Raw genomic sequence first — 25,595 nt, 5'->3', positions numbered from 1 at the left:
AGGTGTGCCAAGGAGCCCCAGTTCCTCAGCACAGCAGGCCACCACTGTCTCCCTCCACATGGTTTGCCCTTTGTGGGATCAGCACTGGTGGCTTCTGCTTTGTAACCAGCTGCCCCTTCCTCAGAGCAGCTGCTGATGCAGCCCAGGAACAGGATGGCCTTTCCAGAGTCAAGCTCCACTGGAAGCTCACTCAGTAATATCCTTTCAATATGTTTTATATTGTTTTCATTGCCTTTTTTTGTAGAAATAAAATTTGACCTTAGAATTTATCATCAAATGAACTTTGTCAAGATTTGAATGTTAATGTCTTTTCAAGGCACGTGGGACTGTCCTTGAAGCAGTGGTGCCACCTGAGGGAGCTGTCGGCCTGACTGCCTGTGTCCACCAACTCACTTAGGGTCTAGATCCTGTGGAGAAGATTGCCTCAAGAGCTCTAGCTTTCTGCTTTAACCGTAGTTCTTTAACTTCAGGGCTACCTGGGCCTCACCTACTTGGAAGACAGCTCTGGGTTTTGCCTATAAAGGAGTGAGACAGGTCCTCTCAGGCAGTGTAACACTATATAGTTTTCCAAGTGTTTGGCTCCTGTGGTGCATAAATGAACTGTGCTTTAGTTTTAGGTATGCATGGGGCAGGTTTCTGGAGACTTCATGTGCCCAGGATGGCCAGAGCACCGGGCCTGCGTTTCTACGTCTGTCTCTTCATTGGCAGAAAAGTGACAATGGATTTTATTTCATTCACATTCAGATTTGTAATAAAATGCCAAATTCTGTCAGAAGTTGTCCAAACAAACCACCATTTGTTCTTGTTGCTTTTCTGAATCTAGAGATAGTCCAACTGTCTGATAGCTTAGTTCTACCTGCCTGTTACCCCTCACTGCTCTCTGCTCACTATGGGGGCACCCTTATGCCAGCAGCCCCTCTCAGGGACTCTCAGCCCTAGTACTGACAACCATGGCCTGCCCTGGAAGCAGGGGTCTGGCTTGGAATCAGTGGTGTCCCTCTGGCCTTGCATGCCTTGCTCGTTCTAGCCCTGCCCTGGAGCAGGCTCTGAGCAAGCTGGCAGGCAGCTCTGGCTACTCCAAACTAAAGAAGAGCTGGATCCTTTAGAGAACGGGATGTCTGTGAGCAGCCAGTCACCTACCCACCCGACACAAGTTGGCTCAGGAATTCACATCCCCCTGGTTCCTTGAAGTGCCCGGGTCTTGTCCTGCTCTTTCCACGATGGCAGAGAATAGGCTTTCTAAGATGCTGTGACCCCATCTGTCCTTAATAAAAATGTTCTCAGACACTAGTTTGGGTGTATGGGTTTCTTCCTTTGGGGATGGACATGGCTGGGGGCCTATGTTCTTGGAAACTAAAGAGAGTAGTGTCTAGGCCTCTGGTCTCTTTCCTCTGCTTGCCAGCCTCTAAAAGAGGTATGCTGGTGTCTTGCCAGGTAGAAGTAGATGGGGCGGTCAACACTGGGAAAACAACAGAGACTCCATGGATATCCAGGAGACTGACAGACATACAAGATGTCACTTCATCCTTCTAGCCCCAAGAAAATGTGAACTGCATTTAGCAAACGTGAGAACTAGTCAAGAAAAGGGGGGTTTGATCAGGGGCTTGAACTGAAGATTATGTATCTGTGAATCATAGCCGTATCTGGAAACTCGCTGGGTTTCTCAGACAGCTACTAAGACACTACAGTACCGGCCAGGCCTGTGACAAGTGGGCACCAGAGGAAATCAGTTTACCTTCCCAGCTGGGTCTGCAGATCTTACAGGAATACTTCCTGGGCATCGTTTTACGCTGGCTTCCAGACGTTGCTGGAGCCTTACTGGCTTTGAACTCAGAATCCTCCTCCCCCTTGTTTCCCTTCAAATAAGTATTTAGCCCCTAAGTCCCATACCCCCTGCATCCTGACTTGTTATTCTACTCCTGTAGCCAAAGGCCCAGTTTCCTTGCTGCTGAGTAAGCAGCTTGTAAGCCATTCAGCTTTGGTTTGGTTTGGCATGTCACTTCCTCTAGCCTTACGAGATGTGTCCCCCAACATGTTGTGCATTCTAATCTAGGGAGAAGTCAGTTTGATTTGACCTGCCCTGTCCACGTCCTATGTGAGCACACAGCACTGCCCCCCACAACAAAGTTGAGGAAGAACGGACACTGTAACATGGTACCCAGCCCAGGCCGCATCTTGTAAATGGCATTTCCTGGATGACTCAAGACAGCTATCCTGGAAAAGCAGACAGTACAGACCACTTATCTAGCACCATGCTCAAGGTCCAAAGAAGGAAGCTTACCTCTGAAGAACCTTCCTCTTCTTCCAGTGTGGCCCAGATCACACTGATTGGCCACTTGTAGGCTGGGCGGTATCCCAGCAGAGCCTTCCTTCTGAGCACTCCATTGTAGAATCACACTCTAGGAGCTGTCCCCTTGTACTAGGCCTCCAGCCAACAGAATGTGCGCCCGAACCACAGGAGTCGGGAGGAGGTGAATGGTAGACAGCAGAGGAATCACTGCCCCCAAGTCAAGGTGGAGGAAGTTTATAATAGACTGAAGCCAACAAGGGAGGAGGAGGAGGAACAAGATCCCTTCAGAAAGCCACATGTCTTATCAGGTCAGGTGAGAACTTGCTTCCCTGACCCCCCAGTTCCAGGGTAGATGTAGGCCATGTCAGGTCAGTTCAAAGCCCTGCTCTACAACCCCACTTACAAGTTTGTGGTGGGGGCACAGGAAATCAAGTTGATAGGAAACTTACACAGCATGCATGAAACTCTGGGCTTAGTCCTAAAAACCATGTAAACTGGGAGGGATGATGCACAGCTGTAATCCCAGCACTGGCAGGAATAACAGTTCAATGCCATCCTTGGCAAGTATCAAGACAGTCTGGTTTTGCCTAGCATTCATGTGGTATTCCAGTTTCCTTTCCATCTCCCAAAATGGTGTCAAGCTGTTGTTCCACCACCTTCCTATCTACTCCCTCCCGGCAGAGCATCCATATAGCATATGTAGCTAGAATCCCAGTTTCTCGTTTCTGCAGAGGACTACCTCTCCTGGAAAAATGTAAACACTCCTATAACGTGCAGAGCCTCTTTGAATCTGTTCCCTGAAGTGGCTTACATATAACAGGTTACCTCCCCTCTTTAGATGACTAAAACTACTACTGTAGTGTGTGTGGGTATGGGTGTGTGGAGTCGGAGGGAGGACAACTTTTGGGAGTTGGTTTTTTCTTTCCACCAGTCCTGGGGATCAAACACAAGAACTTTTACACAATTGGCCATCTTGCTGGCCCCTCAGATAACCTCTTTTTAAATGAAACTTATGCTTGTTACCATATGCCTCCCCCAAACACCCTAATGAGGATCTTTTATTTCCCTCCCATTAAAAAAAAGAAAGAAAAGAAATGTTAAGCATGCTAGGGCACAGCAGTCCCAGCTAATAGGAGGTGATGGAGGAGGATCCCTTGAGCCCAGGACTCCAAGGCCAGTCTGAGCAACGTGTTAAGACCCCCATTTCAAAAACAAAACATATGGACCATGGTATGCATGTACCCCTCCCAACACAAGTGCAAGCAATTTTTTAAGGGTTTCAAAGCATGAACAAAATTAAAATTAGAAGGTGAAGATATTTTTTGCATATTTTGGTTTGAGCCACAAAGGAGTTCTTTGTGCCCATTCTTATTTCTGAGAAGGATACCTGGACACTATAAACCAGCCAAATCTGAAAGACATTATTTTATTCACACCAACCTCTCTCCACTGCTCCACTAAACAGGTGGTTTTAACTGCAACATGAATTGGCACCAAATGCTCAGGCAGGCCTTAAATCCAGATGTCACTCACAGACCAGCCCTGCCTGCAGCAGGCAAGGCTGCCCAGTACTGCTCAGCGGCGAGGACCTGGGTTAGTGACTTGTCATTCTAAGAAACCAGACCCTGCTCCAAGGCCTGGTTCCACGCTGAACCAGAGCTTTAGCCCTGGCCTTCCTCCACAGTGAGAGGCAGTTCGTAGCTAGCCTTTGGTGTCAGGGTAGGGAAGGCTCCAGGAAGGGCTCAAGAGTTGCCTCACAGGGGACCCCTTCCCCGGGCCTTTTGGAATCCAGGTCGTCTAGGGCGCAGAGCTGCACACCATTCTGGGCCAGCCGAGCCCGCAAGGTGGGTGCAGTGAGGACGTGCAGCTCATGCAGCCGCTCCCAAGAACAAGAGAAAGCGTCGGGGCCCTCACCGCAGCCCCCTGCTGGAGGCACACTGGGGTATCCTGGGTGTGCCATCAGTTCGGCAGTCAGGGCACGGCCAGCAGGGATATCTTCGAGGGCCCGTGCCAGTGACGCCAAGACTCGGTGAGCAGACATGTGGCGGCCACAAGTGCTCAGGCCCACAAAGGCGTCGGTCCACCTGTGAGTGCCACAATAGAGGTGTTGCCTAAGTTCCGGTAGGGCTAGGCGGAGGGTGAAGCAGGACAGCAGCTCAATGCCTAACTTGTTTGGCTGAGAAAAGGGCACATCTGGCCACGTGAACGCACTAGGACCTTTGGGGACTCGGCAGGGTTGGATAGGGTGGAGGAGGGCGGTGCTCACCGCAGGCCGTGGCGGGAGAAGGGGCCCATGGCAGCCCGGGCATCGCGCTCCACAGTGCAGGCGAAGGCACGCGCTGGTGCTTCCAGCCACGAGCAGCTGCCCACGCCGCATTCTACTGGCAGCCGTGTGAAGCGCACCCCGAACGCCTGCAGAGCCTCGGCGAACACCTGACACACTCCTGCTTGGAGGGGTGGGCTCAGCATCGACCCCCCACCAACCCTGGAAAGCAGCCCCCACCCCCACCCCCATCAGGGCGCTTCAATCCGCGTACCTGGGAGCACGTGCACGTGCTGGTGCCCGTCTACGTGCGTGGGGGACCTGCCCAACAACTCCCGGAAGCGGCTGAGCTGAGCTTCTAGTTCCTCCCGCACCTGGAGGGGCACAGATACCTTGAACTTCTGGAAGCAGCCACAAACGAAGAGCTCCGTTTGGTGCTACGGTGTGACTGCTCCAGTGTTTGAACCAGGAGCGTATCCAGCGCCCGCGTTTGCCCCAACGACTTCCTTTAAAACCTCTGGGCTGAGCTTGGAGGATCTTGATGAGCATCCCCCTGCAGGCACGCCTCCGCACCTGGGGCAAAGCAACGTCTCCAGCCGCTAAGGCCTCCCGAAATCCCATCTTCCCGAGGAAGAAGCCTTCTGGGCTGAGGAGCGACGAGGCGTTGTGGCGGGCCGGACCCACAGGACGGCCCTCAGACAGGTTGGCGTGGAGGCCCGTGGGAATGCTGTGTCTGCAGGCGGAGCGCGAGAGCGAGCAGTCTGCCACCGAGCGGGCGGCCCCCCAACCGCCCGGCCCTGCGGGGGGCCGCCCTTACCTGCGGGCCAGCTCGGCCGCGCTCTCTGCGGCTGTGCCGTTGACCAGCAGTGACACGCTGGTCACAGTCCCTGCCAGGAAGGCCTCCACGATGCCCTCATCGCGCCTCGGGCAGTAACCAAAGTCATCAGCGGTGACAACCAGCTGCACGCGGGGCCAAGCCATCGCTGCCGAACGCCGCCTGGAGACCGGAGGGCACGGGCTGCAGCATCCGGACTCCGCCCCGAACGCTGCCGAGGCCCCACCCCGACGCACACGCCTAAATGCGACTGCACGCCGCCGTTGCTTCTGCCACCTAGAGGTCTCTGCGAGTGCTGCAAACCCGGGTCGACGGCTCCGCAAATTTTTTTTTTGGCCCATGTTTATATCCATCTCTCTCTCCTCTCTCTCTCTGTCTCTGTTTCTGTCTCTCCCTCTCCTCTCTCTCCCCTCCCCACTCCCCCTTCTCCCCTCTCCTCTCTCCCCCCTCTCTCCTCCCTCTCTTCTCTCTCTATCTCTCCCTTCTCTCCTCTCTCTCCTCCCCTCCCCCTCTCCCCCTCCTCTTCCCCTCCCCCTTTCCCCTCTCCCCTCCCCTCCTCTCTCTCTTCTCTCTCTCCCTCCCTCCCTCCCTCCCTTCCTCCCTCCCTCCCTCCCTCTTTCTCTCTCTTCTCTCTCTCTCTCTCTCTCTCTCTCTCTCTCTCTCTCTCTCTCTCCCCTCCCTCCCTCCCTCCCTCCCTCCCTCTCTCTCCTGTCTGGGCCTGCTGAGACTAGGAGAAGGCATAGGATCCCCTGGAGCTGTAGTTAGTAGATGGTTGTGATTGATCCACACATGAACACATGCTGGGATCCAAACTCCAGTCTTTTGCAAGAGCAGTAAGCTCTTTACCACTGAGCTAGCTCTAGCTCTAAAAGAAAACTGATTTTTGAAAAGTAATTTTTTTAGTGGTGAAAACAAGAGAAATACTCAAGAAAAATTCCCCTTGGTCTTCTCTACCATTGCTAAGTTTCTGGGCCGTGTAATTCCGTTATTTTCTCTAAGAAAAGACGCCCACCTACTCTTCTCCATCACTAAGGGATGATGCCAGGTTATTTCATCCTTGTGATGTTGATTTTCTTTGTTTTTATGCAGTGCCTATGAGCTTTTTCTTGTTATTAGATGTTTTTACTTTTTTTCAAATAGTCTCTTCCTCACTGGCTCTAGGGGGGGGGGGCTTCTTCTTATTAAAAGCTCTGTTTTTTGTTTTTTTTTTTTCTTCCTGAGGCAGGTTTCTCTGTGTGGCCCTGGCTGTCCTGGAACTCACTCTGACCAGGCTGGCCTCGAACTGATCTGCCTCTCTGCCTCCCGAGTGCTGGGATGTCAAGCTCTACATGACAAGAACACAGCGTGCAGACCAGTGGCTACGCTGGAGAAAGTCTGAGCCCATCTTCACCTTGAGCTGCAGGCAACTGTTCCAACACCTCACGTTTGCTTTGTCCAGTAAGGTTTCCTTACCCATGACTTACCAATAGTCACCATGGTGACAGATAGCATTTGCTTGGTAATGGGGCTGTCTTGATATTGTTCGAAACACAGTCTTACGGATCCCAGGCTGACCTCACTATTCATTCAGCTGGGGCTAGCCTTGAACTTTTCTGACCCTTGCATGTGCCACCACACCTAGTACAGGGAATTGAACCAAAGACTTCATGCATGTTAGGCAAACACTCTGCCAACTGAGCATGCCCAGCCTGTCTTGGTTTCTCTTGTAGAATGCCTGTTACTTAAATCAAGCCTGTGATAGATTGGTAATTTTGTTTCTGTTTTACAGCCAAGGAACCTGAAGACTCACCAGAGAAGTGAGTGGGACAAGAACTGTTCTCTACAGGTTGGAGCTTAACCTGTTCTGGTTCCTCCCACCTTATCTGACCCCCTGGATCACAGGCAGAGGGGAAAGAGTATAGTTTAATCACAACAGTACCTGATGATGCTTTGTAAGGGTTGGAGGCCTCAAAGTACCCTTCAGCCAAGTTCCTGGCGTAAACACTGCTGTGTCCAGTCATAGTGATTGTTGAACCATCGGGCAACATCCGGCCACTGTGCCCCACTGGGAGGCTGCTCTCTGAAAGGCCAGAGGCCTTGAGCCCCTCGGCCCTGAGAACCATAGGTGGAGAAGAGGAACTACTAAGCACTTATTGTGCTGGGAGTGAATGGAGTCATTAGAGATCAGGGCTCACAGCTTTAATGCCTGCCCTAAAGAAGTACCAGCTGTTAGACGAGAAAGACAACGTGGCAGTGGAGGATGGGCTGGCTGTGAATCTGTTGGGAATGACAAGCTTCTGTGATGAAGGGAAAAGAAAAAAGTTGAGGTGAGTTTATATGGGGTTTCCATAAGGTGCAATGTGTATTGAAAGAAGATCTTTTGTGGCCGGGTGGTGGAGCACGCCTTTAATCCCAGCACTCAAGAGGCAGAGGCAGGTGAATCTCTGAGTTCAAGGCCAGCCTGGTCTACAGAGTGAGTTCCAGGACAGCCAGGGCTACACAGAGAAGCCCTGTCTCGAAAAACCTATATATAATGTAATACTCACTTGTGGAAGGGTGCTCAGCTCAATTTACAGACGAGGAGGCGGTGTTGAGAGGCTGAGTCACATCAGCAAAACAAACAAAAAACAGGGACAGGAATTGAAGCTAGATCTGTGTGGGGAACCAGGACTCTTCACTGCTTCCAAAAAGAAAGACTTGAGAAGGAAAATCCTGGCTAGTCCACACTGGCTGAGGGAAGGAAGCCCTGGAAGGAAGCCAACTAGAGTCCAAGTCTGTGCAGCGACCAGCGATGAGCTGAGGAAGGTGTTTGTGTCATAAGTGGAGGCTGTGGCTTTCACCGTGAGGATTAGAGAAGCAAGCCCCAGACTCAGACCCCTTGGCAGAATAAAGTCAAGTCTATAAACATCCCCAAGCACGGTTTAGCTGGCTTGACAGAAAAAGCCCGCCCAGTGGGGGAGGAGCCAGTGTGGGCCCCGCCCCCAACCATTGTGTCGGGGAAGATAATGAACGGGAGGCCAGGTCCTGGCCAATCAGGATGAAGTATGTAAATCAGCGCCCTCAGGGCCCGCGGGCCGGATTCCAGGGCACTGTGCGGTAGTCCTTAAACCGTGCTGACCGACAGAGCGAACCCCAGAAGCACAGAGGAGACGCTGGTGAGCTGGTGGGGGCGCCAAGGCGCCTCCGGTCTGGAAGATTTGTTGGACACACTAGTCGTCCCAGACAGTTGCAAACAGAGGGCAACTGTCCGCAGATGCCTGGCAGGTCCCACAGAGAAGGGTGGGATGTCTGAAGGACACAGCGTACGGGGAGTGAGGGACCCATAGAGGCCTGGATCTACCTTTACTTCCTCTCCCGCCCTATACAGAGGAGTCTGCATCTGTGCTGTCGAACCTGAGAAAGGAAGCAGAAAACAAATTAAAATACCCACATCATGGCAAGGTACCGCCACCACTCAGGATATCTGGCTGATGACGAGGCTGGCCACAACATGGCTTGGGTAAGTTTGTGCAGCTGACCCGACGTTAGCGTCAGGACCACTTCCACCGCTTTCTCATTTCCAGTTATCTCACTGGGTCACCTGGTAACACCCTGATTTTAGCTTTGGCTCCCCTTATGCCTGCCTGCCGAGCCCTGATCACCCTTCCACTCTCCCGTTTCCGCGGCCCTCGGGTGGTGCTTGGGTGGGCTGGAAGACCCGAGAAGGAGCCTGGAGTCAGCGTGGAGACTCAAGCTGGAGAAGCAGACTCAAGTCCTCAAGTGTAGCGCCCCAGGGAAGACAATGCAGGGTTGTGCTAGAGACAGGAGGAGGTAGAGGAGGAGGAAGGGCCTCATAACTGCCCTCTCAAACCGTGAACACAGAATTCCACTTTCAGGCTCCCAGCTAGGCCTGGCATACATGAAATATAGGCATTGGGGAACTTCAGGTCACCCCTACTTTGCAGAGAAGGCCTGAAGAGGAGCTGTTCTGAGCACTGTCACACAGCCTGAAGGTAGCAGAGCTGGGATTCAAACCCCGGATCACCAGACTTTTAATGTCATTCAGAGCTGTGAGATGGTTCAGTGAGTTAAGGCACTGGGCATGAAGACTGATGGCCTGAGTTCCATCCTCGGGATCCACACAGGAGAAGGAGAGAACCGGTTACAACCAGTTGTCCTTTGACCTCCACACATGCACTAAGGCACACATGCACCCACAGATGCTATAAAAAAATCAAATGCAGTTCAGTGGTTGAACATTTGCAGAAGCATGTTCAAGGCCCTGGGTTCAAGCCCCAGCACCAACAAACCTAAAAAGAGAAAAAGTCTTTCTCATTGTTCAGTCCCACCCAGCTCCTAGTAGCACCTTAGGAGGACTCCAGAAACAACCCCCACCCCTTGCAGAGCATTCTGCCTGCTATGACAAGTCTGTCTGTTCAGATGCAGCTGCACAAGAAGCACCTGTTGCCAGAAAGGGGGTCAACCTGCAGACTCGGACGTGTGCCACACCTACCATCGATGAACCGATACTCAGAGCACCAGGGCCACCAGCAAAAGCCTAGGCGCCCTCAGGGGTTCGGCACCTTCCTGGATTTCCTGACAGAGGGACAGGTACTGGAAAGCTTGCAGACAGTGGTGGAGCAGGCGACAGAGCGTTTGGCTGCCACGAAGACGGAGGCTGGGGTGCCACTGGTGGATGTACAAGACCCGTTGGAAGTGCCAAGTGGTAGGCAGCGGGCTCGAACCAGACCCAGCATCAACTCTGTGCATCGGCACCGCGCTCGGCCCACGCTGTGTGCTGGGTGCCCAAACAATTACCCATCTTGCTCCAGCTCCGTGTCTGACTGCCATAGCAGCATCACAGCTGGCGGGCTGGGCTCCCACAGCCAGGACAGTGACCCTGGTGCCCGAGGCATAGGCTCACTGCCACCTATGAGGGACAAACTCCTGCTTGAGAAAAACCTCAAGAGGCTACTGCGTCTGGAGAACAAAGGGGTGAGATCTGTTGCCGCGGCTAAAGCTGGTGCAGGCTGGGCCTGAGCTCAGGGCTGGGGTGGTTAGGCCTGGTTGGGCACTGCTCAGTCTTCCTTTCTCTTTGCAGAAAGGCCTGAATCAATCCTGCTCCCGGAGGGATTCTCCGCTGTGGGACTCACTGGGCAGCCAGACCTGCAGCAGTCAGTGGACCCGGGAGCAGCCCCTGTCTTGGGTCACTAGGCTTTGGGGCTCCAGCTCAACCACCCCTGAAACATCAGAGTTGGGACTCGGAGAACAGGAGATGATTTTCCTTAAAGAAGAGTTAAACAAGGGGATGAAGTCACTGTTAAACCAGCCAGCGTCCTTCAACGTGCCTGCCTATTGTTCACTCAGGGAACCCCACTGTACCCTGGACTTCCTGGCTGAGCATCGCCTCTTTCCTGCCCTGCAGCGTGTGGTCAGCCAGGCGGTACACAAGCTCAGCCATGCCTGCCGCCACGATGGCTTCCCTCTCTTCTCTGTTGCCTCGGAGCCCAACTCAATGCTGCCCGGGAATTCTGATCTTCTGCAGCCGGACTCTAAGGCATCCGTACCCACCAGCAGGGAGGATGGGGTGGAGCCTTGTGATTCTCCCACCACAGCCTCCAGCCTTAAGACAGCTCGCAAGAAAAGCAAGGGCAGACGGGAGTCCCCCTCCATGTCTAATGCCCAGATGACCACCAGATTCAGGCTCAAGGTGACACCTACACAAGTGCCTAACGTCCCTAGCCCCTCCCTCCACTCCATGCAGGAGTCCCCTGACTCCGATCCCAGACTGCAGAAGCCACCTGTGGCCCTGAGCTCCTCCCCGATAACTCAGCCCTGTCACGGCCTGCACCTCACCCTGCCCGCCCCTGGGATCACAGTGGAGGTTGCCTCTGGCCGCATCAGGGGCCCGATCTAGCTAGCATCCTCTTCCCTCCCTCCCCCCTCCCCTGTGTTCTCCCCACGCCTTTTTTGGGAAAAAGCTTCTCCATTCCTCTACTGCAGTGTGTCCAGAGGTGGCCTCAAGAGTGGGGCTGGAGGTCTTAGAAGAACGTTCTCAGGGAGAAGGGCTCCCTCCCCCACCTCTGGTAGCCACTGTCCAAGGACAAGATCTCTTGCCCTGAATTGCAGAAATCTGCTGGGGTAGATGCAAGCTGCTGGGGAGCAGGAAACCTAGTCTACCTGTTTTCCCAGGGGTTGTCAAAGATTAATAAAGTCTATTTTTACCCTGCGATTTTTTTTTTTCCCTGAAACAGGGTATCATGTAGCCTAGTCTGATCTTTCAAATTCATTCCATAGTAGGAGATGACCTTGGACTCCTGATATTCTTGCCTTTACCTCCTAAGTGCTGGGATTACAGGCATGCATCACCATGCCTGCAATTTGGGTATTTTTTAAAATTATTGTTTGTGAGCCTCCCCCTGAAAAAAACAGGGTTTCTCTGTGTAGCTCTGACTGTCCTGGAACTCTCTCTGTAGACCAGCCTGGCTTTGAACTCAGAGAGTCCCCTACTTCTGCCTCTCAAGTGCTGGGATCAAAGGCGAGTGCCACCACTACCTGGCTTTGTGCGTCTCAGAGACCCTCCCACGTGTCTCCTATGAACAGGAGCCTTTACCAAGAGCACCACCCTGTACTCTAGGGTCGAGTAGGTCAAGCTGTCCTAATCCAGCTGTAGGATTCTCTAGTCTTTCTGCTGGGTAAAGGGGACATTGGTCAGGAAATACATATGAAGACATAGGGGGCCTGACCCTGGGAGGTCCTGGACGTCTCTCGACCCTCATCATCAGGCTCAGACGGGATTCCTCCTGCACACCAGCTTGCAGGGGCCCAGGCTGCCCAGGCTGGTGGGCACTGCTCTAGCCCTGACAGGTGAGGCGTGGAGAATGAATGTCGTGGCAGAGCAGGTGTGGCAGGTCTGTATCCTAGTGTGATGTGTGTGTGTTTGTGTGTGTGTGTGTGTGTGTGTGTGTGTGGCCCCCTGTCTGTAACAGGGACAATTGGTACAGCTGCCAGGAGGGCACAGAAATGTGCTTTCTCAGGGCAGCAGAGGGATGGCAGCAACAGGGCTAAGTGTCCCCCTTTCCTCCTTGTCTGTTGCACAGAGCCCTGGCACAAAGTTCCCGAGAAGGAAGCCCCTGCCGTCCACCTCATCTGTGTCCAGCCTGTCCTACGTCTCTGACCCCTGGTTTGAGGAGCTCACCAGCTTTTTGGTTGAGCAGGCAGTCTCCTTGCTTCTCTGCAAGTACAAGTTTGAGGAAAGTCTCACGAAGCAACTCGGCTTCATCTCCTTTCCTGTCACTGAGCTTCTCATGGACATCTTTCTGGGCTTCAAGAAGGTGAAGGGCACCCACATCCGTTTGTCCTCAGACATCAACTGGACCTGCCTTCTGCGCAAATTGGAAGAAGCCGAGTTGGCAAGGCAGGCCACGAGGCATGCCTCCAGGCCAGCGGCCTCCCACCCCAGTACCTCCCGTGTTGGCACCTCCCGCCACAGCTCAGAATCGCCCTCTGTGCAACCCAAGCTTGCTGGTGCCGCCACTCAGGATCAGAGTGCAGGGTCCCGATTCTTCCTCCGCCCTGAGTTGCCAATCCGCCAGCTGCTCAGCCCTCGGGATCCTGGTACAGGCCAGGAACAGATGCCCAGGAGCCCTTCAGAGCCCAAGCTGTCTGTGTTCAGCACTGGTATGGGCTCCAGATCCTCCCAGTCCAAGGAAATAGTAAATACCGAAGAGGGTGAGGACAGTGAGGAGGAGGAGGAGGATGGGGGAAGTGAAGAAGATGATCTCAAGAATTCCTCTGAGGATGAGCAGCCTGAGGTTAGCCTGCCTGAGCCTGAGGTGGAGGACTTTATCAATGAGTCCATTGTAAAGAGCCCCAGTGACTCCCCATGAGACCCCTGGAAGCCACACAGAGTAGTCTCCTCTTTGCCTCCTCCTGCCCTACCCCAGTAGCCGGCCACCCAGGCAGCCCCTGTCCTGAGTAAGGGTCAGACAAACGAGTGCTCAGCAAGAGTTCTGCCAGTGTTATCAAAGGAGCCAAGAGACAAATGGAAATAAATGCCCTGTTGATGGACACAGTTGTCTGGGCCTGGGTGTGTTACATCTTTCCTTGCGCCTGGATGGATGCCTACCCTTGAATAGCACCTGCAGGGTGAGCCAGCCCTGATGTTACATACTTTTCTTTGGGATAGAAGACAGAGCACTGAAGACACACCAAAGGAATAATTTTACCAAGGTCCAACTTGGTGAACCAGTGATTTTATTGGGTTTACAGGAGAGTGGATGAATGATTGCTTACAGGAGTGTGTGACCTCCAAACAGCTCCATCGCCAAAAAGTCTCATGCCAGTTTGGATAATGACAATAGCTGCACAGATGGGACTCCCCCACCCCGCCCCCAACCGAGGCTCCACTTCTTCCATACTGTATAGTACAGTGGCTCTCAACAGTCCTAATGCTACGGCCCTTAGTACAGTTCCTCATGCTGTGGTGACCCCTCAACCATAACATTATTTTTGTTGCTATTTCATAACTGTAATTTTGCTGTTGTTATGAATTGTGATGTAAACATCTGATATTTAGATGGTCTTAGGCAACCCCTGTGAAAGCGTCAGTCAACTCCCAACAGGTTGAGAACCACTGTTCTAGTATGTTCAGAGACCAGGAGACCATGTGCACCGTGGGCAGAATAACAGCTGGAGAAGAAGTGTAGGAGAAGTGGCTGTGTCCCCAGATGCAGGTCCCTCCACTTCTGTGTCAAAGGGCTCAGTCTTGAGAGGCCTTGGATAGTCTCAGCTGCTCTGATGAAGACAATAATGGCTGCTATGCTTAGAGGACAGTGTCTACGGCACCGGTGCCATGGGCCTCCTCGGCACTGGTGGTACTTCGACTCCAGAGCTGCGCTGCTGCTTCTTGTCTCTCTTCTATACCCTATTTTGCAACTTTCTGGCTCATCAAGCCTATCAGAACTCCTAAGTGTCTCATCATAGCTGGAGAGAGAGAGAGAGAGAGAGAGAGAGAGAGAGAGAGATTCATTCCATAAGTTCTGTGACTCTACAGAGACCCCTGACTAATACAGTTTATGAATAGTTACTCAGTGTATGTAAACACCAGCAACTGTGGCTTCCTCCCAGATGTTTACAACCTGAGGCTGCTTACCTACAAAGACCTCCTACCCAGACTGCCCAATCTCTTCCCCTGTGGTGTACATAATAAACATGCTAAGGTTCTGGCTGTGTCAGAGAACCCCACATGACCCCAGCTTGTATGTGCGTCTGTATGTCTGTCCCTTCGTCATTCCTTTGGCACCCTGAGTCAAGGTTTCAGGACCCATGCCTTTCTGGTAATGGTAATGTCTGCTTTGGGAAGATCTTCCCTCAGCTGGGGTAGCTTCCTTCTTGCTTTGATATGCTCCAAACTCATCTTGAAACTATGGAAGACTACAGCCACACTCTTCTGACCCTTGCAGGACTCTCTTTCTTTCTAATTTGCTTTGCTGTCTCTAATTCCAGAGACTGAGTTTTTGTGCCAGGCCATATCGTGGCTGTTGGTTGGCCGTGCTGTGGGTTGGAAGCTTCAGGATCAACATAACTGTCCAGCAACAGTTCTTGGTAGGAAAGGTGTATTATCAGGGTCCTCTGGAGTAACAGAATTTATAGAATGAATCTCTTTATAAATATGTATAGAAATGGGGTTTATTAGAAAGATTAACAGGCTGTGGTCCAGCTGATCTGAAAATGGCTGGCTGTGAACAGAAAGTCTAAGATTCTAGGCGTTGTTGTGTGCACAAGCCTTGGTGTCTCAGCTGTTCCTCAGTACATACTGGAGTCCTGAAGAAGTAGGCTCTAATGCCAGTGAAGAAATGGACTTGCTAGCAAGGTGAGAGTAAGCAGGCAAAGAGCAAAAGCTCCCTTCTTTCATGTCCTTATATGGGCTTCCAGCAGAAGGCATGGCTCAGATTAGATCTGGATTAAAGATCTGGAATAAAGATATGTCTTCTTGGCCGGGGTGGTGGTGGTGCATGCCTTTAATTTAATCCTAGCACTCGGGAGGCAGAAGCAGGTGGATCTCTGAGTTTGAGGCCAGCCTGGTCTACAGACGGAGTTCCAGGACAGCCAGAACTGTTACACAGAGAAACTTTCTCTCAAAAAACAGAAATAGCCGGGCGGTGGTGGTGCACGTCTTTAATCCCAGCACTCGGGAGGCAGAGCCAGGCGGATCTCTGTGAGTTCGAGGCCAGCCTGGACTACCAAGTGAGTCCCAGGAAAGGCGCAAAGCTACACAGAGAAACCCTGTCTCGAAAAACCAAAAAAAAAAAAAAAAAAAAAAAAACCAGAAATAAACAAATAAACAAACAAAAAAGATGTGTGTTCTTGCTTCAAAGATCCAGATTAGAAGTTGTAGCATGAATCCTAATTGGTTTTAATAAAAACCCAAAGCCAGATATCAGGGTAAATGCAGAAAGATCAGAGAGACAAAGGAACAGAGCCACAGTCACCTCGCACCTCACCTTTCTCCGCCCAGCCATGTCACTTCCTGTCTCCACCTGCCTAGTGCTGGGACTAAAGGTGTGTGCCACCACTGCCTGGCCTCTATGGCTAACTAGAGACTGGCTTTGCCCTCTGGTCTTCAGTCAAGCTTTATTTGTTAGAGCACAAACAAAATATCACCACAAGAAGTGGATCTCTCCACTTCAAGTGAAGCAGAAATTCCTCACAGGTGTGTCCTCTATTTTTGGGTTTTAGTTAATTCTGGATGTAGTTAACAACTAAGAAGAGCCACCACAGAAGGTCTTCCTGGAAGGATCTGCAGCTCCTACTGACAGGCAGCTGTCCTGCCAGAGCTCTCCTAGAGATGTGGCTCAGTTGGAGTGCTTGCTGAGGATGCACAAAGCCCTGGGCTCCATTTCCAGGACCATTCAAACTAGATACAGTGGCAGTCCAGAAACCCCTGTACCTGGGAGGTGGAGCAGGAGGGTTAGAAGTTTAAGGTCGTCCTTGGCTATATAGCAAGTCCAAGGCAGGCTTGTGATACAGGAGACCCTTGCCTCAAAATTAGCAAATTAATGCATGCGCGCACGCTTGCGTGTGCACACACACACACACACACACACACACACATCTAGTGGACCTGTGTTGCCTCTCCCTGAGGCATAGACCCTCAGAGGCTCCTCTGATTCATAGAGATCAGGCCCTTTTGGCCATACTTGACCACTTAGGGACCCAGAAAGGGGTCCCTCCGCAAAGCCCCGGGATATGGAGAGGAAGCAACTATAGAGCTCACTCTGGAGACGGGCAAGAGAAACATGGTCACACCTACAGCCTTAGATTCAAGGAGAGCTTGGCTGTCATTCTGCAGGACCAAGATCCTAAGGCTGGTGGATCAGGGACCCATTTATAGCAGAGGCCATTATAGCCCAGTGGTACCTTGTTGCTATGTCCCATTGGCCTGACCCTATTCCAAGCTAGGACTGTAGTTAGGACAAACCAAGAGATTCCGGTTATTTGCACTGGTCACTGAAAACATATGTAGATGGTGGGGAGTGGCCTTTGACCACCCTTCCAGAGACAAAACATCTGTCAGAAGACACCTGCCAAGAGGGAGGCCCTTGGTTTTCAAAGACAACTACTATCACTGTCAGTTCCCATCGCCAAGTCCCAAAAGAGAGCCTTGCTCTGCCACAGCTTCAGAGACGCGTATCTCTGGGGAGACTGGGAGAAACCCTTCGGGAACCACTAATACTTTATGCTAGAAACATGGCGTCTTTAGCATGACTTAAGTGGCTTCCAGGGTAGTGATCATGCCATCGAGGTTGACAGGCTAAAGTTCATGTCACTGTTTTCAGCTGTTCGTGTCTAGAGCTGGGACATTCTAAATGAGCTCTCTCCCTACAGGGTCTCTCCTGCATGCAGCCTCTCTAGATTCAGTCAGCTAGCCTGAATTTTACCTCTCTCTCTCTCTCTCTCTTTCTTCTGTCCTTCCTTCCTTTCCTTCTTTCTTTCCTTATTTTATGTATATGGGTTTTTTTGTTTGTTTGTTTGCATTGTATGTCTGCCCACCAGAAGAGAACAACAGATCCCATGGAACTACAATTGGAGACAGTTGTAAGCTTCCATGTTGGTGCTGGGAATTGAACCTGGGACCTCTGGAAGAGCAACCAGCGCTCTTAATTGCTGAGCCATCTCTCCAGCCCTGAATTGTAGTTTTCGTAAACCTCAGAGACTTTCTAGAAGGAGGAGTAAGAACTGCTGGGTTTTTGAGGCTGCAGCTGAGAAGCCCCCCAATGCTTCCCTCTTCCGTTGTTCTGTTGGTTAGAGTCACAATGTCTGCACAAATTCAAGAGCAGAGGAAACGGACACTGTTGCTCAAATTTCTAAAATAGTCTTTTAACAAAAACCCGGAGCCAGATACTGGAGTAAATGCTGAAAGATCAGAGAGACAAAGGAACAAGCCACAGCCCACCTCAACAACTCCACGAATCCTCTGACTGTCTCTGAGTCCTCTGCTGAAAGGGGTCCAGCTGAAAAGGCCTTAGTCCTGTCTCCTCACACCTGATATACCTTTCCCCGCCCAGCCATGTCACTTCCTTCTTAGTGCTGGGATTAAAGGCATGTGTGCTTCCCAAGCAAAAGCATGAGATCTCAAGTGCTGTGATTAAAGAGGTGTGACTCTTAAGTGCTGGGATTAAAGGTGTGGCCACCACTGCCTGGTTCTGTTTCTCCCCTAGACTGAGTCAATCTCATCTAGTCCAGGGTGGCTTTGAACTCACAAAGATCCAGACAGATCTCTGTCTCCTGAGTGCTAGGATTAAAAGTATGTGCCACCACTGCCTGGCATCTGTGTTTAATCTAGTGGATTGTTCTGTTCTCTGATCTTTAGGCAAATTTTATTAGGATACACAGTAAATCACCACATTTCTCCTGTTTTGTCTAAAATAATAAAAGGTTATAACTAATATAAGAAAAACTATATACAATAAGTACAATAAGTATATACAATATATGCAGTCAAGAATTACATTAACAATGTCCAGTCCATAAACATTTGACAGATTCAGAGAAAATACTCCATTATTTATGCTATTTTGGTGAGTCTAAAATGTACCACTGGGCGGTGGTGGCACATGCCTTTAATCCCAGCACTCAGGAGGGAGTGCTTTGGCCTACAGGCTTAGCATATCTGACAGACTCATCTGTGAAGCAGGATTTTCTAAAGAGCCTTCCTACCTTGTCTTGGCAGGGATCAGCAGTCCTTTCTCTTGTGTCCTGCTTGTCCGTTTGGACAGCATACTGTCAGCAGTCGAGGCAAGGTCATTTTCTTGCCTAGTGGCTAACTTGCCACAAAGAAAGTAAACTCCATGTGGAGTTTCTTCTATGCCCATCATCTTCTCTGAAGTAGATTGGTGCTGCCAGGAGCAGACATGTCTCGTTGTCATAAAAAAAAATCTATGTTATTAAAACATCTTAAATGCCATATTCTGTAGGTCTCTGAAGTGTTTGAAGATGACCTATCTAAAATATATCTCTTTGACCTTGAAAACATACCTAATATGACTACAAATTCCAGTGTAATAACTACTAACTTTTATTTCTTTATATCCTAATTACTTGGTAACAATAACTTTCAAGGACTAGAAAACTGCATTATATTGTTAAATGAACTATATAGGTACAATACCTTGAACAAGATTAGAAGTGAGTGTACAGTATGTTCTAACAAAAATAATCTCATATTTGTATCAATATATAAAATTTGTATACAATATACAAAAATCCAATCCAATGTAAAATATTTAAAACTAGTAGTTGCTTTTTAAAAGTAGACTTAATAATCTACCTTTTATATTATCATATTCATATTCTCTCCTTTTTCATTTCAGAGTAGATTCAATAGTCTACTCTTTTATCTGATTATTTCTATATCTTTTTTTTTCAGAGTAGATTGAATAATCTACCTTTTATCTTATCATATCTGGGCACTTTGACGTTTGCTAACTGGAATGAGAGGAACCAATACCTTTATGTATGTTGATAAATAGGCTGACAAGCCCCCAAATGAGAGATGTTGTTCATGACCACGTTCGGAGGCCAGCTGTGAACCGTTCAACAGCTGGTTGGACCTTGAGCTATCTGCTGACTCCAACTGAACTGCTCAAACTGCCTTGAGAATCTGAACCTAGAGACAAACTGTGATTGGAAGGTTGGGGGCATTGGAGATGCCATGATCACACCTGTACCAGTCCTCACAGGGTGAGCAGGGGAGGCACAAGAAGAAACAGTTACAAAATGTCAGAAGGCTCCGTCAGAGTCCAAATAAATAACAGTTCCCTCGGCTTGGCTCTGGAGTCTAAGCTATCTACCTAAAAGAAAACCAGAGTCTCCAAAAATATTCTCAATGGATATGCTATAGTTACGTTTGAGCATATTACAGGAAGTTGAGGCAAAGGACATTTTAAAAGGAGAAATGGAAATTACAAAATGATTTTATAACAGCAATCCTTGGCTAAGGATTGCTAGTAAATATGGTACCAGTCTGAGATTAAATAGGGGAGTGTGATGGCTAATCTTGTTTATCCATTTGAAACAACTGGGAAGAGAGAACCTCAGTTGAGGAACTGCCTCCACCTCATTGGCCAGTGGGGATTCCTGTGGGGGAATTTTCTTGATTCCTAATTGATGTAGAAGGGACCAGCCCACTGTGGGTAGTGCCAGTCCCTGGGCAAGTAGTCCTGGCTTGTATAAGAAAGCTAAGTGAGCTGGGCGATGATGGTGCATGCTTTTAATCCCAGCACTTGAGAGGTAGAGGCAGGCAGATTTTTAGAAGTTTGAGGCTAGCCTGGTCTACATAGGGAGTTCCAGGACAACCAGGGCCACATAATGAGACTTGGTTTCAACAACAACAACAACAAAAAAAAAAAAAAAAGAAAAAGAAAGAAAAAAGAAAAGAGAAGAAAAGAAAGAAAGAAAGAAAAGCCCAAGAAAACATAACAACAACAACAAAAAAAAACCAAGAAAGCTAATTGAAACCAGTCACCAGTCGTAGTGACAGACAGCTTTAATCCCAGCACTCAGGGGACAGAGGCAGATAAATATCTGGGTTCAAGGCCAGCCTGGTCTATAGAGCAATACAAAGCAAGTTCTAGGACAGCCAAGGGTACAAGGTTACACAGAGAAACACTGTCTAAATACAAACAAACAAACAAACAAACAAACAAATCAATAAAGCTGAGCACAAGCGGAAGAAAGCGAGCCGTGAGCAGTGTCCCTCCACGTCTCAACTTGGGGGTTTTATAGCAGCAACAGAAAGCAAATTGAAACAGGTCGCTTCTAGGCAGACACCCTCACAGAGACACTATGTGAGGCTGTGGCGGCCTTTGTGCAAGGCTGAAGTTCTGGCTGAGTGTTTTGTAGCTTATTCTTGTCAGACATACATGCGTGAGATCCCTTCCTTCTCAGCCTCCCATATTTACATGTTAATTTTGGATAGGGGCTTGACAAAGTGTCTCCATTTTGATTCTAGCAATTTTGACACAGCCAACTTAGAACCCTGTTTCTTCTGTCTGTCGGTCATGGCACTTGTATCCTTGCCATCTTTGATTGTAAGTACAATGAGGAAAACCACTTCTTTCTCTTCTTTTGAGTCAGGGATTCAAAGATAGCCTGCTTGTGCCTCCAGTTCCAAGCATACGCCACCATGCTGGTTTACTGTGTTGCTGGGGATTGAACTCAAGGCTTCAGACATGCTAGCCAGCCACTTTACCAAGTGAAGTATACTCCAGCCCCACAGCTCTCAGCTGATGACCGACATCTGCTTTCTTCATGATGCTGTGTAGAGAATGCTGCAGTGGTCCAGCACAGGAGAAGCAGGCAGATACATTGGTGGGTAGTGGTAGGTATCAGTTAGTAGAAGAATGGAACAGTTTGTATTAGAACAGTGACGGGATACTTGGAAAAGATGTCATAGAATCCACTTAGGACATATAGACATTCTTTCTTGTGGACAAAGATGAGAAGTCAGCTACATAGTTAGGATGATGTCCTGCACTTAGGAGGTGGAAGCAGAAGGACTACTAATTCAAAGTTACCTTTGGCTACAAATAGAAACTGAGGCCAGTCTGGGCTACATTTGACCTAGTGAACCAACAACCAGAGTTCTAAGTCTCAGGTTTTTGTGTTTTTATTCCATTTATTTGGGGGGTGTGTGTGTGTGTGTGTGTGTGTGTGTGTGTGTCTTTATTCACTGAACCATCTTGCCAACCTCCAAGTTTGTCTTGAGCAGCTGATCATTGGTGTTACTTTTTTTTCCCCCAAGACAGGGTTTCCCTGTATAGCCCTGGCTGTCCTGGAACTCACTCTGTAGACCAGGATGGCCTCAAACTCACAGAGATCCGTCTGTCTCTGCCTCCTGAGTGCTGGGATTAAAGGAATGTGCCATCAGTGCCTGGCATTTGGTGTTACTTTTTATTGAGCCTTGGAAAATTGAAGGAGGAGCAGTTTAAGAGAAGAGACAATAATTCTGCCTTAGACATGCTAAATCTCAGATCTCTACTGATGTTTCCAATAAGACATTTCTTAGTGCATCACAGACTGTACTCTTACCCTCCCGGCTGGACCTAGATCATTTAAGGGCATGGTCTGCCAAATGCAGAGTAAGGTGCCTTACCCCATATGTAGTCCAAAATAAAATAAGCACTAAATGTGAAAATTTCACATTGTGTTGTAGATGTAGATCATCAGTAGGTCTTTTGATTACCTAGGTTAAGCCTTGAATTCAATCCACAAAATTACACACAAAACTTGAATTACCAGGTTGTTGTCATTAATGACTTTTCTATTTTCTGAATGCAAAATTCTAGACAATTTAATTCAATATGAATTTTTCCAATCTTTGAAAAATGGTTTCACATGTAGCTTTGGGTGGCTTGAAACTTTCTATATAGGTCATATTGGCCTGAAACTCTGAAACTCAAACTGATTTTCTTGTCTGCCTCCTAAGTGTGTTACTACTTCTGGCCCAAACTTTTTTTGTTTTTTTGAGAAAGGGTCTAATGTAGTCCAGGTTGGCCACCAACTCTCTAGGATGACCTTGAACTTCTGGCCTCCACCACTTGACTGTTGATACACACACACACACACACACACACACACACACACACACACACACACACGGGATCAAATCCAGGGTTTGTGCTAGCTAGACAAGCACTCTACCAACTGAGCCACATCTCCAGCCCCTAAACAGAAACTTTCATGAGTGTCTAGCTAGTGCTCCAGGTACATACTTCATTAGCCTCTAGGTAATATAGCCCGGAGGCAGTTCTTCTGTGGATCCCAACATAGGAAAAAAAAATACATTTTACACACACACACACACACACACACACACACACACACACACACACTATATATATATATATATCTCACAGCTCCCAGCTGTCTTCTGCTGACCCATCCAGCAACCTTGGTATTCTGCCACCAAATCACTCAAGCAGCTGCAAGGGCAAGGGAATTCAGAAACTCTGAGATCCAGGAGCCGACAAGACTCAGTGACAGTTTGATTAACTCCTGGGACCAGGAGATTTCAGTAACTTTGGGGTCTGTCCACTTTGTGACCATAAAATCTAGTGATTCTCAAGACTCTGCAGCTTTACACCCAGGATCTGAGTGCAGAGACACACGACCGAAGTCCAGGGGTCAAAGGGGTTCTTGAACCTACACCCGAAGGGCTTAAGACGAGGGGCCAAGTGACTCTTGGCAATAAACCCTGCGGCGCTCCCCTTAGAGGCCTCTGGGAGCTGGTCGCCGCCGCCACCGCTCTCTGGACGTTCATTGGCGGGTCCTCGGAAGCGTGGACCAGTTAAAACCCTTCTGTGTCTCCAGCCAGCCCCCTCTCGGCTGCCTCCCCGAACCCTGGGGGTGGGGCCTCTCCACAACGATCCAATAGTAGTGCAGGAGGGGCGCGCGCGCGCATGCGATTGGCTGCTAGGAGAGGGCGCTGTCAGAGCCGGATTGGCCGGTGTCGAGGACGGAAGCGCCGAGGTCCGGAGCGGCTGGAACCCGGCTGGCCGTCGCGATGCGGGGCGCGAGCCGCGGCGGGGTAGCCGGGGCGCTGCTGGGGCTGCTGCTGGTGCTCTCGGTGCGGAGCGGTGGCGCGTCCAAGGCAAGCGCCGGGCTCGTGACCTGCGGGTCAGTGCTGAAGCTGCTCAACACCCACCACAAAGTGCGGCTGCACTCACACGACATCAAATACGGATCCGGTGCGCGGGGGTGGTGACTGGGACCGCCAAGGGGCCGGAGGCTTAGAGACCAAGTGGTCCTAGTGGGATCTGTGGGCTGTCCAGAAGCGGGGTAGTTGCGACTCTAGACTCGCTTGCAGGGTCATGGGAGGCGAGCCTCGGGACTGAGGATGTGAGGGACCGTCGGGACTTGGGGGTCCGGCGGGAGCCGGGGCTGGGATGAGCGCTTGGGATCCTATATTAATGGGGGCTGTGGGAGGCACTTTCTAGTGTTCAAGGCGAGGATCCGGAGATCTGCAATTGACAGAGACCACGGGTGGGCTGTCCCTCTTCAGGCAGCGGCCAACAGTCGGTAACCGGCGTGGAGGCGTCCGACGATGCCAACAGTTACTGGCGGATTCGCGGCGGCTCCGAGGGCGGGTGCCCGCGCGGACTCCCGGTGCGTTGTGGGCAGGCAGTTCGGCTCACGCACGTGCTCACCGGCAAGAACCTGCACACGCACCACTTCCCGTCGCCGCTATCCAACAACCAGGCAAGCCCCCTTCCCAACCCCGCCGAAGCTGAGCGGGCAGGAACCCGAGTGACAGCGGGAGGTGTGCGGGAGAGATGTAGGGAGGGGACTCAGTCTTCAGCTGCTGTAAAATGGGAGTTTTTTATTCAGAAGTTTATGAAGCTCCTGCTCTGGGTCCTGTCCCCAGGAACTTCCACTCCAGAGTTAGGAGAAAGACTGAGAGAAGTCAGTGCGATTAGCTCCCATCTGGACACTCCCACAGCATATAAATAGTAGACACTGACGGAAGGAGGAACTCAGGCTGGGTCTGAATGAGAAGTAGAAGTTTTCCCCAGTCCTTTCCCTCTATGGAATAGCTCCTGCTAAAGCGTGGGGGCAGGTCACTGCTGCTGGCCTGGGAGGGGCATGAGAAGGAACTGACTGGTTTGGGAGTTTCTGGGGGAAAGGGTGTCCATAGGGAGCTTGGGGGATTTGCCTTCGCTAGGTTAGCACAAGGAGCCTGTGGACACACAGACTGATACAAGAGGCTCTATATCCTGCGTGGTGGTGTCGTCGTCGTCGGTGGTGGTGGTGGTGGTGGTGGTGGTGGTGGTGGTGTCTGTGGCGCCGCACACACCTTTCAGTCCCAGCAATTGGGAGGCAGAGGCAGGCGGATCTCTGAGTTCTAGGACAGCCAGGGCCTCATAGAGAAACCCTGGGCTACACAGAGAAACCTTGTCTCACAAAACAAACAAACAAACAAAAGAGGCTCTATGCATCTGAAGAAACTGTCAATGGGATGAGAATCCTTTGTTTTTTTGAGACTAGCCCTCTCTACATAGCCCTGGCTGTCCTGGAACTCGCTCTGTAGACCAGGCTAGCCTCAAACTCACAGAGATCTGCCTGCCTCTGCCTCCCGAGTGCTGGGATTAAAGGCGTGCACCACCACCACACCTGGCTAGGGTGGGACTCTGGATGTCACACTTTCACAGCTGTGGATGCTGAGGGTCAGGGAAAGGACCAGAGGCCCAGGTTACTACGTGTAAGTATTACTGCTAGACACGCAGCTTAGGGGACTCTGGGACCCATGTGTGACTGTCCTCTACACTTTACACTCTCAGGAGGTGAGTGCTTTTGGGGAAGACGGTGAGGGTGACGACCTGGACCTGTGGACAGTACGATGTTCTGGGCAACACTGGGAGCGTGAGGCCAGCGTCCGCTTCCAGCACGTGGGCACCTCTGTGTTCCTGTCGGTCACTGGTGAGCAGTATGGTAACCCCATTCGTGGGCAGCATGAGGTGCACGGCATGTCTAGCGCCAATGCTCACAACACATGGAAGGCCATGGAAGGCATCTTCATCAAGCCTGGAGCAGATCTCTCTACAGGTCATGATGAACTCTGAGAGCTGGATGGGTGAAGGGAGGGAGGGCGGCTGGGTAGGGATTCTGTAGGGCCACTCTTGTGTGAGACTTTGTTTGTAGGGCCCCCAAGTGCCTTTATGATTAAAGAATGTTGGTTTGTGATTATA

General features: G+C 50.4%; 3 protein-coding genes across 10 annotated transcripts; 2 read left to right on the top strand and 1 right to left on the bottom strand.

The window, feature by feature from the left end:
• Positions 1 to 3,700: 3,700 nt before the first annotated feature.
• Positions 3,701 to 8,379, bottom strand: Ydjc (YdjC chitooligosaccharide deacetylase homolog). 5 transcript variants are annotated; one of them, XM_059276823.1, is made up of 7 exons: positions 7,914 to 8,379; positions 7,307 to 7,664; positions 5,371 to 5,550; positions 5,127 to 5,286; positions 4,828 to 4,927; positions 4,557 to 4,734; positions 3,701 to 4,374 (listed from the first exon to the last, which is right to left on the bottom strand). In XM_059276823.1, exons 3-7 carry the CDS (start codon positions 5,532 to 5,534, stop codon positions 4,005 to 4,007), a joined length of 972 nt encoding a protein of 323 aa, XP_059132806.1. In that variant the 5' UTR covers positions 5,535 to 5,550; positions 7,307 to 7,664; positions 7,914 to 8,379; the 3' UTR covers positions 3,701 to 4,004. The 5 variants fall into 5 exon arrangements, with proteins under 5 accessions (XP_059132806.1, XP_059132808.1, XP_059132809.1 ...); XM_059276825.1 differs by having other exon boundaries at positions 7,307 to 7,479; XM_059276826.1 differs by lacking the exon at positions 7,307 to 7,664.
• On the top strand, positions 5,401 to 13,418 carry Ccdc116 (coiled-coil domain containing 116). Of its 4 annotated transcripts, XM_059276820.1 has the most exons (7): positions 5,401 to 5,670; positions 6,614 to 6,825; positions 7,157 to 7,694; positions 8,735 to 8,866; positions 9,787 to 10,341; positions 10,448 to 11,056; positions 12,447 to 13,418. In XM_059276820.1, the coding sequence occupies exons 4-7, from the start codon at positions 8,801 to 8,803 to the stop codon at positions 13,233 to 13,235; spliced, it is 2,019 nt and encodes a 672-aa protein (XP_059132803.1). In that variant the 5' UTR covers positions 5,401 to 5,670; positions 6,614 to 6,825; positions 7,157 to 7,694; positions 8,735 to 8,800; the 3' UTR covers positions 13,236 to 13,418. The 4 variants fall into 4 exon arrangements, with proteins under 4 accessions (XP_059132803.1, XP_059132804.1, XP_059132802.1 ...); XM_059276821.1 differs by lacking the exons at positions 5,401 to 5,670; positions 6,614 to 6,825 and having other exon boundaries at positions 6,946 to 7,694; XM_059276819.1 differs by lacking the exons at positions 5,401 to 5,670; positions 6,614 to 6,825; positions 7,157 to 7,694 and adding an exon at positions 8,227 to 8,522.
• A 9,931-nt stretch (positions 13,419 to 23,349) lies between these two features.
• Sdf2l1 (stromal cell derived factor 2 like 1) lies at positions 23,350 to 25,595 on the top strand. The gene is made up of 3 exons (XM_059277162.1): positions 23,350 to 23,597; positions 23,912 to 24,108; positions 25,188 to 25,595. The coding sequence occupies exons 1-3, from the start codon at positions 23,414 to 23,416 to the stop codon at positions 25,467 to 25,469; spliced, it is 663 nt and encodes a 220-aa protein (XP_059133145.1). The 5' UTR covers positions 23,350 to 23,413; the 3' UTR covers positions 25,470 to 25,595.

The sequence above is a fragment of the Peromyscus eremicus genome, chromosome 12 (genome assembly GCF_949786415.1).
Source record: "Peromyscus eremicus chromosome 12, PerEre_H2_v1, whole genome shotgun sequence".
NCBI classification, from domain to species: domain Eukaryota; kingdom Metazoa; phylum Chordata; class Mammalia; order Rodentia; family Cricetidae; genus Peromyscus; species Peromyscus eremicus.
Note: the sequence above shows the minus strand (reverse complement) of the source record. Positions and strands in the feature narration are given on the sequence as shown.

Bases quoted from the DNA above. Each gene is read 5' to 3' on its own strand.
- Ccdc116 (XM_059276820.1), top strand. From the start codon at position 8,801: ATGGCAAGGTACCGCCACCACTCAGGATATCTGGCTGATGACGAGGCT. The intron at 8,867-9,786 runs GTAAGTTTGTGC...CTGTCTGTTCAG, and splicing joins CTGGCCACAACATGGCTTGG to ATGCAGCTGCACAAGAAGCA. The intron at 10,342-10,447 runs GTGAGATCTGTT...TTCTCTTTGCAG, and splicing joins TGCGTCTGGAGAACAAAGGG to AAAGGCCTGAATCAATCCTG.
- Ydjc (XM_059276822.1), bottom strand. From the start codon at position 5,741: ATGGATATAAACATGGGCCAAAAAAAAAATTTGCGGAGCCGTCGACCC. The intron at 4,928-5,126 runs GTGCGGAGGCGT...GTGCCCCTCCAG, and splicing joins GAGACGTTGCTTTGCCCCAG to GTGCGGGAGGAACTAGAAGC. The intron at 4,735-4,827 runs GTACGCGGATTG...CCCTCCAAGCAG, and splicing joins GCACGTGCACGTGCTCCCAG to GAGTGTGTCAGGTGTTCGCC.
- Sdf2l1 (XM_059277162.1), top strand. From the start codon at position 23,414: ATGCGGGGCGCGAGCCGCGGCGGGGTAGCCGGGGCGCTGCTGGGGCTG. The intron at 23,598-23,911 runs GTGCGCGGGGGT...GTCCCTCTTCAG, and splicing joins CGACATCAAATACGGATCCG to GCAGCGGCCAACAGTCGGTA. The intron at 24,109-25,187 runs GCAAGCCCCCTT...TTACACTCTCAG, and splicing joins CGCCGCTATCCAACAACCAG to GAGGTGAGTGCTTTTGGGGA.